At 43.9% G+C, this 16092-nt stretch overlaps 1 protein-coding gene across 4 annotated transcripts in view; it reads left to right on the top strand.

The window, feature by feature from the left end:
* The first annotated feature begins 1022 nt into the window (after positions 1–1022).
* The window catches only part of LOC101470039 (whirlin), a 64454-nt gene continuing 49384 nt past the window's right edge, over positions 1023–16092 (top strand). For 3 of the 4 annotated variants that reach the window (XM_004558611.6, XM_004558610.6, XM_076890548.1), the window contains exon 1: positions 1023–2094. In XM_004558611.6, coding sequence (XP_004558668.1) covers positions 1393–2094 — 702 coding nt within the window. In that variant the 5' untranslated portion in view covers positions 1023–1392. Of the gene's footprint in view, positions 2095–14431; positions 15046–16092 lie in introns of those variants that run through there. The other variant, XM_076890547.1, reaches the window with a different exon arrangement.

Below are 16092 nucleotides of genomic sequence, written 5' to 3'. Positions count from 1 at the left end.
TTACTCCATAATATGGCCTGTGTCCTGAAAAGTGCAGCTTACACTGTAAGATTTGGAAATATTGTTTGGTTTTCCTTAAATTACCATGAAATTACTACTTAACATTATTTACACCATAGAATGACTTACACTGCAATTTGTGTCTCCTTCTCTGTAAAATGCCTGAATATTATACAAGGCTAACTGAGCTCCCTCCTTTCCTATTAGTGGACGACCTTCTACTCCCTGAGCTACAGCCATCCTGCTGTTGTCCTTCTAGTCTCTCTGTTGTTCATTTCATTAACACAGAAGCAGCTGAAACCGATTTAACGACCCTTGCTGCTACTTAATGGACCAGATCAATATCCCAGAAGTTAAATTGACTTTTTCTTCTTTTTAAGTGTCAGCCAATGGAAGTTTCTATTCATGTCTTAAACGTTTATTGCTGTCTATTTTAATAAACAACTGTTCAACAAATAAATAAATTTACCGTGATCAGCCACTATGTGGAAAACAGTAGGCGGTACACATTTATTCTGTAGGATCACACAGGGAACCCGGGGCTGATTTCATGCCAAAGGGGCTTTTATGATCTTTTGTTTACCTGGACGGAGTCATGCTGTGCTGTCAGTGTCCCCTCAGCAGCACAATAGTGCAACACAAATGTTTTGTGAGACAGTCTTGCTCTCATGAGGAGGCTCCTATAAACTGCTGCTTAGAAAAAGCTTTAGTTATGTCTCTGAGAGATATTTGCTTTATCAGCTTAAAGACTGATAAGTCGACACCTACTATTATATGCATGTGGATGATCCAGCCTACACTTTGTTTTTAAGTTGTCTGGATAAATCTCGATTGGACAGAACAGGGATCTGTTTTTGTTCATCAGGTCGGCTCATCTACACTGTGGCCTAAAATATTAGGTAATGAATTGCCCAACATAATAATTTAAATAAGGGTGAATAGTGTTGTCAGTTTCTTAGCAACACACACGCGCGCACCTGCGTCATTTCCTATATAAAGGGTCAGCGCGTTCAGTTCAGCGCTCCACTCTGCGCGCTGAGTTTGCTGGGGGAACTGATCGAGCTGCAGGGAAAATGAATCAAATGTTGGAATGAGGTGCAGTTAGATTGTGTATATTGATAAGGAGAGCTTTCCGTGGACGGCGGTGGAGCTGGCGCTGTGCATGGAATAAAACACGCGGGGACATATTGCTTTGTTCAGAGCCAGATGAATACGGGCATCGGCTGTGGAAATGTTTTGTTTCGAGGTGACACATCGTGTGCGTGGCACTTGCTGAAACTGTCTGATGCGCGTTTCAAGTTTTACTTTTAAGGGGGAGTGCCGACTTGAGGTGAATTTGATCATATTCACGGTCAAACCTCGTATCTGTATGACGCTCTGTTATGTTGTAGGATGAGCGCTGACCTCGAGAGCGTTTCGCTCAACACGTCGTTGAACTCGATCGTCTTGGGCGGCCGTGCGCTCTCGACTAACGTCCGAAGGCTGCACAAAGCTCTCAATATTCTGCTCAATGACCGGGAGAGAGAGCAGTTCATCCACTGTCTCAATGTTTACCACGCCAAGCGCAACGTCTTCGACTTGGTTCAAACTCTTAAAGTGATTCTCAACACGCCAGACAAACGGCACCTCTTGCCCATGTTGCGCCTGGTCATCCCGAGGTCCGACCAGCTGCTGTTCGATCAGTACACGTCCGAGGGGCTCTATCTGAAGTCGGACCTCATCCCCAGCAACGGCATCGCAGAGGACTTTGCGGGTGAGGTAGATTCAGCTGCCAGTTCCATCCCTGAGCAGGTCCTGTCGTCGTCGGGCTGCCCGGACGGTTTAAGCGCAGCTGCTGAACTCGCTGCGTGCGTGGTCCCACCGTTCTGCGTGGGCCCCTTTGGAGATACGCGCAAAGTGACCCTCACGCGCTCCAGGAGCCACGAGGGTCTGGGCTTCAGCGTTCGAGGTGGTTCAGAGCACGGCGTAGGCATCTATGTGTCCCTAGTGGAGCCAGGCTCATCGGCTGAGAGAGAAGGACTGAGAGTCGGGGACCAGATAGTGGCCGCTAATGACATCCTGTTTGACAATGTCACTCACATAGAGGCGGTGAAGGTAGGACTTCACGCAAATGCTGGCGTTTATGAGTGCGACTGTTGTGGTGTGTGCACTGCAGGTTTTGTGCAGATTCAAACCGTGTATGCTTGTAGGCAGAGAAAGCACACATTACTAAGGAGGCACTGGGCCATGCACGGCTGTCCTAAAAACACACTCGTTGTTTCACTGCTGCTTTCTGTGCCAGCCCTCGGGTCCAATGCTAAACTACCTCTAGTTTAACTTTTTATTATTATTTATTTATTTATTTTTTAATATTCTACACCACTTGACATCTGGCTGCAGGCTGGGAACCAACATGAACTAAAATGTAAAGTAGACCGGCTGAAGTTCTTATTTCATGATCCATACAGCAGGAATCCTTGATGATGATAATTCTGAGGGAACACTACACTGCATGTGGAGATAATGTGCTTCACCACACAATTATCTAAAATTAGATCCAGTACTAACAACACTTTATGTGATCATTCACTGAAGCCTGATCGGGCAGGCTGACAAATCTAACCCCATTACCAAAGAATACAGCAAAAGATATTAGCTATAGATTTTGATTTCAATTTGCATAGATTTTTTTTATTAAACTAGTATGCAGTTTAGTAAAGCTTTTTAGTTTAGATCTTTTTTAAATTCAAAATATCTAAAAATATTTCTCACATCTAGTTTAGTTCAGTTTTAGATCATTTTAGCTTCAGATGGATATACCTCAGGCTTAGACCTACAAAACTGTTCGGGGTAAAAACCTTTTGGGTATGGTTGCTATAGTAAAAAAAAATGTTATGAGCTTTTTTTTTAAATCAATTTTAAAAACACTTTAGCAGCCATTGGATTTTTTTGCAATCAGCTGGTTTATAATAAACAAATCTCCATGGCAGTTTTGCATAAGCAAAGTTTCTATAATAAATGCAGACAAACAAGCACCTTATTAGTTTTTTCTGTGCATGGCATTAGAACAAGTCAGGATGAAATAAGAGCAAAATGTAGCATAGAATGCGCTGGCTCATCTCTGACATCTCGAGTTGTTTCCGTCTGTTTGACATTGGACTCTTGATTACACCATCTCGGTTGCAGTCACTTATTCTGTAATGGGTTAACTGCTGGTCCAACTGACCCCAGTTTGACCAGCTCCTGCTCCTATGGATGTGGATGAAAATAATTTGTATGCTATTGAAAACTAACTTAGTGGAAAGATGGACACAAATTACACCCAGACCCAAGTGCAAACTTTACAGCAAAAACATATTAAATAAATCTTGCAGCACTTAAAATCCATTGTACCTTTTAAAACTGTAGCTTGTAGTTGCCAGATTCTAAGATTTTGGTTCTTGCTTCACGCAGCAGAAACACATTGTGGAAGATGAAAAGATGTAGGAGGAAAGTTACTTAAGCTGAATGAACAATTATGGACTGTTAATGGACTGTTTAATTATTATGCATACATGTTTTATGCGCTGATGATGAATGATTTTATGACCTTGCAAGTTTGAATTGCACTCTACTTTCAGATATCTTCTAAAAGAAACGACTCTTTTGTGTGGAGGTAAAATGGCTCAGGCCTTGGGTAACGTGTTGTTTAACAGAAAAAAGGACACTTTTACCTGCCTGTGCAAGGGTTAGTGAATCATTTCAGCAAGGGCTGAACAGCTCAGAAGCAACGTGACCGTATACCTGGCTCACACTGGCAGAGTGTAAAAATGATTCTAAAAGGTTAATTTTGCATTATTGCAAAATACAAATATACATACCAATCAGAAATTGTCAGTAGGTGTCGTTTGAAATGTGATTTTCTTTTTTCTGTATTAGTGTGTCCTCAAATATCAGGCTTCATAGGACGGCTTGAATTTTCATAAATTACAGATACTTATTCAGTTGTATTAATTTCATGTTGGAGTTTTTAGTTTTTGAGATACTTATGTTCAAACATAGCTTCAGAGTTTAAAACGTGAGAATAACATGCTGGAATTTGGTCCATTTAAAAACACGCCTCTTGCAAACTATTTGAAATATGAAGCTAAAATTTCACAAATCGGTATGTATGGCCAAATTAAGGACATAATAATTTTATCTTGGAGTTTTCTGAATTGTTAACTAAGGCTACGTTCACACTGCAGGCGAAAGCGCACCAAATCCGACTTTACTGACCCTGTGCGACCATCTATCCGATCATGGTGTGACAGTGTGAACGGCACAAATCCGATATTTTCAAATCAGACCTGGGTCACTTTGGTATGTGGTGCTGAATACGATACAAATCTGCGACTGCTGTTTGATGGTCACGTCGCATTAAATCCGTCTTTTACGTCACTGACACAAGACAGACGCCAACTATCAGCGCCGGAGAAGACATCACGAACGCTTCCTGACCATCCGGTGAAACTGTTGGGAACAACGTTGGAGAAACGTGAACATTTTATTTGTACTGTATAATCTGCAGATTCTGACAGAAATCTGCAGCTATCCTTTGAAGCTCCTCTAAAACAGCAATAAGGATCATTATTAGACCAAATGTAGATAACTTTATAACTTAAAGCAAAAATTGGGAAACGTAAAGTCCGAAACAAGTCTTAAGGTCCATCAGTCAAACAACACTGTTGCTCTGGGTCTAAACAGAGCGCGTTGTGTGTGACGTCTTCTTTTGCGCATGCGGCCACTTTGAGCGTTCACACTAGAGCGCGTTTGCTGTCGCATTTTATTTGTAGTGTGAAGAAGCAGACAGAAAAATCGGATTTGATCAAAAAATCTGAATTGAGCATCAAGACCTGCAGAGTGAACGTAGCCTAAAGTAGTCTAAATGTGACAGTATTTAATTCTTGATTATGTTAATATCACGGTTGCTGGATCCAATCACGAGCTGGGTCTTATGCTTGATCTAATCTTGTTGCTGTAGTGTTGAGGATGTGACTTTTTCTGACCAATGCCTGTCGTTTTTGAAGTTGATGCCACAGCCACACCCGTGATCCATGCTCCAATCACATGTACAATTGCAGATCTGTTAGCTAGAGCCAAGACTCTACACTGAACTGTCAAGATCCATTGTTTAATGGTACTTACACTGCAGTCCTGGACTCTGTTGTTCCATCGAGCTCATATTCCACTAAATTAAAACCACAAAGACTGGTTCAACTCTAGCGAAGGTTAAACCAGCCCAGAAGCACAGGAACAATTTTAAAACATTGTGAGTCACATATAAGTGCATTTGCTCCACTTTATTTTACCAACAGGTATTGTTGTCCTGGCAAAGACTCATGCAAGAAGCATGATTCATCACTGCAGACAACACATATCCCCTGCTGTAGAGTCCAGTGGCTGCATGTTTGCTTTGTGCTTGGTGATGTAAGGCTTTGATGCAGCCACTAGGCCATGGAAGCCCATTCCACGAAGCTATTTATGCACTGTTCTTGAGCCAAGTTTGATATTTATATGAAGTTCGGAAGTCTGTAGCAATTGATTCTGCAGAAATGATAGTGTCTATTCCCTCTGCTCTATCGGTCAGCTATCCTCTAGATGCACTCGGTAACTAACTGGATTAAATTTAGTAGCTTGGTAGATAAGGCCCATCCTCTGACCGCCTGATGTACGATATCAAGACATGCAAAACAGTCTCTTGGAGCCACATGTTAAACCCAACAGGAAGTCAGACGTTTTGAATTTAATGATAAATGGCGAAGGTTTTAAGGTTTTGTGAAACGGCATGTTCATGGCGGCACGTCAAGTTTTCATCATTCGCCAAGAAACTGCTGTAACTCAAAGACACAAAGGCCTGTAATAAAATATTATGGTCAACAGTATTGAACGCTGCACTGAGGACAAGCACAGAGCGGAGTCCACTGTCAGAGGTCATAATAATATTATTGGAGTTCTGAAGCCTGATGGAGAGTCAGTCATCAGTTAGCTGTTTACAACGACTCTTTCAAAGGTTTTTCAGTTTGTCCAACAAGTAGCTAAGACAGCTGGGCCAGCTGATGGTTGTTTACTGCCAGCTTGAAGGTCTGTGCTTTGTAGGCCATTAATAGAAACAGACTGACCATATTTAAGACTGAAACATTAATTTATGGTCGGTGTAGGGTTTTTTTGTTTTTTTGTTTAATGAGACAGAGAAGACAAACACACTCCAATTATCAGTTTTCTCAATTTATTATCAAAACAGAATTTGAAATGAATTTTACATAGCACCATGGACCTGCTCTCTGTGGCTCAGAGACAAAAGACTGCTGCACCCAGGCAAACACATAATGTTAACATGATTGGTCGACATAGTTTTTTCAGACAGCTGGACAGCAACGGGGCTCCAGGTAGATGATTGATCGCGCACAAAACAAAGGCCTCTGGGGCTTAGAGTGTCTTTCTGACTAGCTTCTCAAGTGAGGACAGATGCTGGGTTTTTCTCTGTATGTATTATTGTAGGTCTACGTTACAATATAAAGCACCGTGAGGTGACTGTTGTTGTGATTTGGCGCTGTGTAAATAAAATTGAATAGAATTGAAAGTTGAATTGTTTATGGCTACACAAACACCAGTGTTTCTGAACAGCATGCCTACTGCTGTTGTGGTAACTTACAATTACTTTGCAGCCATGAAATTAATTTTGTTGCCGAAAGTTTGGCAGTTTATACATTTATGTTAATATTTGTCCAGGACATGCAGACAACGTAAGACATGTGGAGCATGTTCTGTGCTGCCTGTGTGTCCAAAGCAATTCAGGCAGAAAACCTAACACGCATGTAAACACAGTGTGCTTTTACAGGTGCACGAGAAGATTCTGGCTCACCCTCTCTGACTTACACCACTACACATGCTTTCCTCCTCCCTGCCTCCCTTCCTTCTTTTACATAACTGTATCCTAGCCTGGAATTTCATCCTCATTAAATGAGGTATGGAGGTCAGACTCTCCAGGATGCTGTCTTGAGACATAAATGGCCTGTATTTGTATACCTAAGGACCCCAAAGCGCTTTACACTATACACAGTCATCCACCCATTCACACACACATTCACACACTGGTGATGGCAGCTACATTGTAGCCACAGCCACCCTGGGGCGCACTGACAGAGGCGAGGCTGCCGGACACTGGTGCCACCAGTTTTCAGTAGATGAGTACACAGACTCAGTCTGCGGATTTATCAGGAAATGCGTGGAAGATGACGTCCCATCCAGAACAGTTAAATCCTTCCCAAATCAAAAACCCTGGATTAACGGCACGGAGCACCGCCTTTGCCTCCGCGAACACATCGGACTACAAACACGCACATTACCAACTCCGGAAGACGATCAAAGCAGCCAAACGTGAGTACAGGGACAGGGTGGAGCAACAGTTTGACAACCCTCGGAGTATGTGGCAGGGACTAAACACGATCACAGATGTTACGTTTCGGTGTTGTCAGTGTGTTGTTTTTGGCGTGACTGTTATGTGTTTCCTGTGTTACTTTGAAAGTCTGTGTTATCTTAGTCTTTTCAGTTTACGTTTCCCTGTCTCGTCAGTTCTGAGTTGCCCCAGCTGTGTTTCCCTCTTGTTGTCCATTTTCCTGATTGCTCCCTCTAGGTATTTAAACCCTGTGTTTCAGTGTGTCATGGTCGCGATCTCCCCCGTGTTGTAAATAGTTTGGTGTTTTGTTGTAAATAAATAGTTTGTTGTAAATAGATTTGTCGATACTTTCGTTTCGGGATTTTGGTGGTGAGCTTTAGTGGGGGTTTTTTTGTGTGTGTTTTTTTTTTCCTTTATTTTTACTTTTTTCGTGTTGCACTCCGGTTACCTAGGCCGGGGTGTAACATATGGGGGCTCGTCCGGGATTGCCTTCGCTGGGGGGTCCGGGGACCGCTCCAGCCTTCATCCGCCTTCGCTGGAGGGTCCGAGGGACCGCTCCAGCCTTCGTCGTCTGCTGGAGGGTCAGTGGGACCGCTCCAGCCTTCATCAGCTTCGTCTGCCTTCGCTGAGGGGAGGGTCCGTGGGACCGCCCCAGCCTTTGTCGTCGCTGGAGGGTCCGTGGGACCGCTCCAGCCTTCATCCGCCTTCGCTGGAGGGTCCGTGGGACCGCTCCAGCCTTCATCCGCCTTCGCTGGAGGGTCCGAGGCACCGCTCCAGCCTTCGTCGTCTGCTGGAGGGTCAGTGGGACCGCTCCAGCCTTCATCAGCTTCGTCTGCCTTCGCTGAGGGGAGGGTCCGTGGGACCGCCCCAGCCTTTGTCGTCGCTGGAGGGTCCGTGGGACCGCTCCAGCCTTCATCCGCCTTCGCTGGAGGGTCCGTGGGACCGCTCCAGCCTTCGTCGTCTGCTGGAGGGTCAGTGGGACCGCTCCAGCCTTCATCGGCTTCGTCTGTCTGGATCAAACTTTTCACTTGGTGTTAAATGTTTGATTTTTGGGTGGGGGGAACTGTTACGTTTCGGTGTTGTCAGTGTGTTGTTTTTGGCGTGACTGTTATGTGTTTCCTGTGTTACTTTGAAAGTCTGTGTTATCTTAGTCTTTTCAGTTTACGTTTCCCTGTCTCGTCAGTTCTGAGTTGCCCCAGCTGTGTTTCCCTCTTGTTGTCCATTTTCCTGATTGCTCCCTCTAGGTATTTAAACCCTGTGTTTCAGTGTGTCATGGTCGCGATCTCCCCCGTGTTGTAAATAGTTTGGTGTTTTGTTGTAAATAAATAGTTTGTTGTAAATAGATTTGTCGATACTTTCGTTTCGGGATTTTGGTGGTGAGCTTTAGTGGGGTTTTTTTGTGTGTTTTTTTTTTTCCTTTATTTTTACTTTTTTCGTGTTGCACTCCGGTTGCCTAGGCCGGGGTGTAACACAGACTTTAGAGGGAAAACCAGCACACCGCAGACCACGGCCTCTCTGTGTGAGGATCTAAACGTATTCGACACAGCGAACACCATGAGACCGGACAGTGTGCGCACCGCGGATGACGTCAGTGCGCACACTGTGTCTGAGGAGGATGTGCGGAGGTGCTTCAGGAAGGTGAACGCACGCAAAGCTACTGGTCCGGACGGGATTCCCGGCCGCGTCCTCAAGTCATGCGCGGCTCAGCTGGCTGGAGTGTTCACGCACATCTTCAACCTTTCCCTCTCTCTGTCTGTAGTCAAAATGGCCACCGTCGTCCCTGTACCCAAATCCTCCACCATCTCCTCATTGAACGACTGGCGACCTGTAGCCCTGACCCCCATCGTAAGCAAATGCTTCGAGAAGCTGGTCAGGGACTTCATCTGCTCTGCACTACCCGACTCACTGGACCCTCTACAGTTCGCATACCGCCAAAACAGGTCCACTGATGATGCCATAGCCCTGACACTACACACTGCCCTGTCACACCTGGAGAAGAGAGACACGTATGTGAGGATGCTGTTTGTAGATTACAGCTCAGCATTCAATACCATCGTTCCCTCGAAGCTGGACAGGAAACTGCAGGATCTAGGACTGAGCAGCTCCCTCTGCAGCTGGATCCTTAGCTTCCTGTCTGACAGACGCCAGGTGGTCAGACTGGGCAGCATCACCTCATCCCCCATCACACTGAACACTGGTGCTCCACAGGGGTGTGTACTGAGCCCTCTCCTGTACTCACTCTACACCTACGACTGCACGGCCACTAACAACTCCAACATCATTGTGAAGTTTGCGGACGACACTACAGTGGTGGGTCTTATCACCAACGGTGATGAGACGGCTTACAGGGAGGAGGTCAGCGCCCTGACCCACTGGTGTCAAGACAACCATCTCACCCTCAACGTCGCAAAGACAAAGGAGTTGATAGTGGACTTCCGGAGGTGCAGAGAAGTACAGACCCCCATCACCATCAACGGCGCTGCTGTGGAGAGAGTGAGCAGCTTCCGGTTCCTTGGAGTACATCTGGCTGAGGATCTTACGTGGTCAGTACACACAAACAAAACAGTGAAGAAGGCGCAGCAGCGCCTCTTCTTTCTCAGGAGACTGAAAAGATTCGGCATGAGCCCCCGCATCCTCAGGACCTTCTATCACTGTGCCATTGAGAGCATCCTCACTGGATGCATCACCACCTGGTATGGCAACAGCACCGCCTACAACTGCAAAGCTCTCCAGCGAGTAGTGCGGTGCTCTGAACGGATAATTGGAGGTGAGCTTCCCTCCCTCCAAGACATCTACAGGAAGCGCTGCCTGAGGAAAGCGGGGAGGATCATCAAGGACTCCAGTCACCCCAGCCATAAACTGTTCAGACTGCTTCCATCAGGAAGGAGGTTCTGCAGCATCCGGTCCCGTACCAGCAGACTGAGAGACAGCTTTTTCCATCAGGCCATCAGACTGCTGAACACGTCATAGACACCTCAGCTTCACTACTGGAACTTTAACATTATGCACTCCATACTGTACAGTAACGCCACTGTTTTGCACATATTCAACTCTGTATATTTTATATATTTTATTTATTGTTTACTCTATTTAATTTGTAAAATATGTGTACACACACACACACACACACACACACACACACACACACACACACACACACACACACACACACACACACACACACACACACACACACACACACACGTAGAAAAATATTTAGTATACACATCCAGAAACGCATATACTATTATATATTGTACATATATTTATTAGTTTCAGATGTAGCCATTCTTGTATTTTGCTTGTTTACTTTATTGTATTTTGCACAACTCTGTTGCTTGTGAAGCTCGCACACAAGAATTTCACTCGCATGTGCTGTACCAATGTACCTGCACATGTGATGTGACAATAAAAGTGATTTGATTTTTCCATTTGTGCAACATCTCTAAAATTAGAAATATCCTGTCTCAGAGTGACGCTGGAAAAACTCTGAGCCTGGTTCTGCTGGAGGTTTACTCCTGTTCAAAGCGAGTTTTTCTTTCCCACTGTCACCAAAGCGCTTGCTCATAGATGATTGTTAGTTTTTTTTTCTGTTTTCTTTGCATTATTTACCTTACAATATAATGCAACTTGAGGCAACTGTTGTTGTCTCAAGTTGCATTTGGCGTTGTATAGATAAAATTGAAATTCCCCAAATTGAATTATTAGAAAGTGTGATTTATGGTTCCACAGAAGTAGCATGTTTCCTGTCCGCTCCACTCCAGGGACTGCCTGTCTGCATGCAGCAGCTCTGTGCTCAGCTCAACAGCACTGAGACGGCACATTTAAGGGTTTTTAATGATATTCTTTGTCACGATCCTGGGTCTTTTGACCCAGCGTTTTAGTTTATTTTGATGTTTATGGTTTGTTTAAGTTCATTAGCTTATCTAAGTTCATTTGCTTGTTAGTCCCCCTTGTGTTTTCAACCCCTGTTAAGTCTCCCTCGCCCTTCATGTGTTTCATGTTTGTGTCTCATTATGTTTCCTGTTTTATTTTGAAGAGGTCCTGTGTTGCTATGTTCAATGTGTTCAGTTTTACTCTCCCCTTGTGATGTCATTATGTTCATGTGCGTCAGCTGTTTCGCCATGTGTTCCCACTTCCCTCATTTTCCTCCTGTGTGTATTTAGCCCGTGTGTTTCCACTCATTCCTTATCAGGTCGTCTGCTCATCCACTTCAGGTTTCCATGTCAGTTCACCATGTTTAAGGTTTTTTCATGTTTTAGTTCCCCCAGTTTAGGTTATTGTTTAGTTTCACCCATGAACTAAAACTGCTCGTTTTCTGTTAATCCATGTCATGTTTCACATTCTGTTTTTGGTCTGCATTTGAGTGCAACACATACAGTCTGCGTCTGCCAGACTGTGACATTCTTTTAACTCTAGATTGTGGCAGCCCTGCTGCCCTCTTGTTGTTGGACCTGACAGCAGCCTTTGATGGTCGATCATGATATCCTGCTTTCATGGCTGGAATCATATGCTGGCCTAAAAGGGTCTGCTCTTCAGTGTTTTCAGTCCTACTTATCTGGAAAAACCTTTTATGTCAACATGTGCCCCCACAGCTCCAAAATAGCCCCTCTTAATTATGGTGTACCTCAAGGCTCTCTTTTAGGTCCTGCCTTATTTGCACTGTATATGTTGCCACTGGGGTCTATTTTCTCACGGTAAAAAATTTTCATTTCACTGTTTTGCAGATGACTTGGAGATCTATCCATCTTTAAACACAGGGACATGTGGATGTCTGTAAATTTTTATTTAAATTAAAACAAAACAGAAGTTGTCATATTTGGCACCTTCGTTAATAATCACATTGACAGCGCTCTTGGCCCTTTATCGTCCTATTGTAAGTCAAATGTTAAAACCTTGACTGTTCCTTTAAACTGTGTAAGCAGGTGAGCACAGTAGTTCAATCAAGCTTTTCTCATTTAAAACAGCGAGCCAAGGTAAAATCATAGCTTCCAGCTAACGTGTTTGAACATGTTATTCATGGTAAATGAATTGATTCTTATATAGTGCTTTTCTTCTCTCCCAGAGCACTCTAAGTGCTCTACAACATGCCACATTCACACAAGCACTGCCTTCTATACTTTCTTTAAGTGCTAACTATCATTCACACTCTGATGGATGCTTCAGAGTGTGAATGATAGTTAGTAAGTAACAACTTGGGGTTAATATCTTGCCCAAGGATATTTGGCATGCAGACTGGGGGGAGCCAGGGATCAAACCACCAACCATCTTAACATTAGATGACCTGCTCCATCTCCTGAGCTACTCCCACCTACAGTATTCATCTGTTCATTAACTGCAGACTGGACTGCTGCAATTCTCTGTGCTTGGGTTTGGACCAGGCCTCTATTTATCGTCTTTAGCATCTGCTAACTGGCACAACAGAAGGAGCATATTACCCAGTTTTGGCTTCTCTACATTGGCTTCCTGTTCTGCACAGGGTCCAATTTAAAATGTTACTTTTTTAATCACTTAACGGCCGAGCCCTTTCGTACCTGTCTCAGCTCCTATTTATTTATGCTCCAGGAAGAACGGTGAAGTCCAGGTCAAAACTAACCTTAACTTTTCCACGGTCTAAACTGAAATCTCGTGGTGACAGAGCCTTCTCTGTGGCAGGCCCTGGACTGTGGAGTAGTCTTCCCCTCATTATTAGATCTGCACAACCACTTGACCGTTTTAAATTGTTACGGAAGACACATTTTGGGGCGATCGTGGCTCAAGAGTTGGGAGTTCGCCTTGTAATCGGAAGGTTGCCGGTTCGAGCCCCGGCTTGGACAGTCTCGGTCGTTGTGTCCTTGGGCAAGACTCTTCACCCGTTGCCTACTGGTGGTGGTCAGAGGGCCCGGTGGCGCCAGTGTCCGGCAGCCTCGCCTCTGTCAGTGCTGTGGGTGTGGCTACAATGTAGCTGCCATCACCAGTGTGTGAATGGGTGGATGTGGTGTAAAGTGCTTTGGGGTCCTTAGGGACTAGTAAAGCGCTATATAAATACAGGCTATTTACATTTTATGTTCTGGCTTTTAACACACGTCCTAAATATTTTGGTAATAAAACATCTTGGTTTTAAAAGCCTTATTTGTTGTTGTTGTTTCAGTTGTTTATATTTACTTATTTTATTTATTTATCTATATTTTACTGCATCATTGTTGTGCATTTTATTTATTTTAGTGGCATGTTACATTGTTAAGCATTTTATGCAGCATAGACTGCTGGTAATGTGCTATATAAATAAACTCGACCTTGACCTATTAAGTGAGATTAATTTCAGAAAAGTATGTGACTCAGGCTTTGTTTTGTTTTTTATTATATAATTCAGCATTTTCTTAAAGGGTTTGCACACACTAAAACCACTATTTTATTTGACATTTATTTGACATTTATTACTGTTCTTCGCTGGTTTAAACATGCTGTGGTGGTTTTGTATATCTCATAGTAAACATCAGAGGGAATCCATTTTTGTGGACTCAAAACTATTATACGTTAACAGCAGATCAGATGTTGTGAAATCTGTGAAAAGCACTTTGAGTCTTTATTGCAGTATTTTCTGTGTGTTCAGCTTGTAGTGATCTTTGAGAGCAGCAGCATGTCTAACTTTGGCAAGTGTTTGAATTTATTTTTAAACAATGACTCTTTCATTCTACTTATATGTGGAGAAATAACATTACATAATCACAATCAGATGACTTCACAGGCACCGGCCTTCGATGAGCTCCCAAAATAGCAGCTTTTCAAATGGAGGAGGAGGAGGAGTAAGTTATCCTTTGCTGTCAGCTTGATAAGCCCAAAGTTATGTTACTGTCAAGGGCCCTTGAATGCAGCTCTCTATGCAAAGCACATATTCTAAGTAACAGACATCAGTGTGTGGGAGAAACCGAATTGATTCAGTTCCCTGAAGAGAGAGGCAGCAGTCTGACATCATGTTCTGTTGCTACAAGAGATCGGAGAGCAGGACCGTGGTCACAGTATTGCACGATTGTGTGATCAGCACAGGCGGAGTGATCTTCAGGATCCAATTGTTTTCTACAGAACATTTTTTGTAGGACTTATTTCAAATATTAGACATGAAAAACTAAATATGTTTTTGTAGGTTTGAATTTTTATACTTAAAAAAGCAATCTATTGCAGATTTCTCTGTCACAGACCCACCATCTGACAACTTTATTGTAATATATATATAGAAAAAATACTCCTCTCACTCCTGTAGTCTTTATCCCTCATGCTCAGATCCTCTACCAGAGGCCTGGGAGCTTGAGGGTCCTGCAGTATCTTAGCTGTTCCAAGGACTGCGCTCTTCTGGACAGAGATCTCCGATGTTGTTCCTGGGATCTGCTGGAGCCGCTCGCCTACAGGGTGCTGAACTTGGGATGAAACCCTCCATTCATAGTCAGGAGTTTTCTGGTCTTGATGTCAGTAGCTTTGATCTCGTCCTCTGGCCTCCTTATTATCCCAGCAGGGTGCCTGATCACGGGCAGGGTGTACGTGTTGATGGCCCGGATGTTGTTCTTACCGTTCAGCTGACTCCTCAGGACTTGCCTGACCCTCTGCAGGTACTTGGTGGTTGCAGCTTTCCTAGCGGCCTCTTCATGGTTCCCATTTGCCTGTGGGATCTCCAGGTACTTGTAACTGTCCTCTATGTCTGCAACGTTGCCTTCTGGTATTTCGATCCCCTCAGTTCTGACTACCTCCCCTCTCTTCGTTACCATCCGACTACACTTCTCCTAGTGCTGTTCGATATAACGATATATATCGGGTGACGATATAAAAACGTCTATCGTTTCATTTTACGCTATCGTTTGTTTCGTGGTGTCGCAAAATAAACTGTTTACAGCAATATTGTGTCATGGTTCTGATGGTCACTGTAGTGGCTGTAGTCATTTATTAAAGTTCTCTATAACCACACTACGGACGGACAAGCGCCTGTTTTCATGCGTTGTCGTTAGCAACAACGACGGTAACACCACCGCGTGTCCGCTTGTTTATTTTCCACATAAACCTTTCACAATAAAGCTCAAGATCCTGTTGAGACTTTTCAAAATAAACTGAATCACGTGAAAGAGCAGATTATTTACGGATGAGAAGCAAAAGAGCCGCCAGGTGCTAAAAAATAAACCTTAGACTCAAACGTTAGAACAGGCTTTTCCCCGCAGCACGCCGTGTAATAAATACTCACAAAGAAAACGGCGCCGTTACAACTTATGTCTAAAAATGTGTAGTTTCATGCATCGGTTAAAACACTCGACTCCAGCTACACGACGCCCAGCTGGAAACACTTCATGCAAGTCGAGCTGCCCGAGATTCACCGAATTTACAGAAAATGTTAAATTTTTGTGATTTATATGGTTATCGGGACGATAGATGTCTTATATCGGGAAATGAGATTTTGGTCATATCGCACAGTCCTAGTCATGGTATCCTCATTTGCTCTGTAAGCAAACTGATGAGGGTTGTGGGAGGGGTTTAGACAGCCTCTGATATGCTGAGACACTATCTGCTCAAAACAATTCCTGACTACAGACGTGAGGGCTACAGGTCTGTAGTTGAGGATGTCTATACCAGTCTGTATCAGCCTCAAACTGAGCAAAGAAGGTGTTGCACTCCTCTGTGAGTAAACCTGGATGGTTTTAGTCACTGTCACATTCTCTACACAGCACTTAATGTAG

Source organism: Maylandia zebra, linkage group LG12 (genome assembly GCF_041146795.1).
Source record: "Maylandia zebra isolate NMK-2024a linkage group LG12, Mzebra_GT3a, whole genome shotgun sequence".
Lineage (NCBI taxonomy): Eukaryota > Metazoa > Chordata > Actinopteri > Cichliformes > Cichlidae > Maylandia > Maylandia zebra.
Note: the sequence above shows the minus strand (reverse complement) of the source record. Positions and strands in the feature narration are given on the sequence as shown.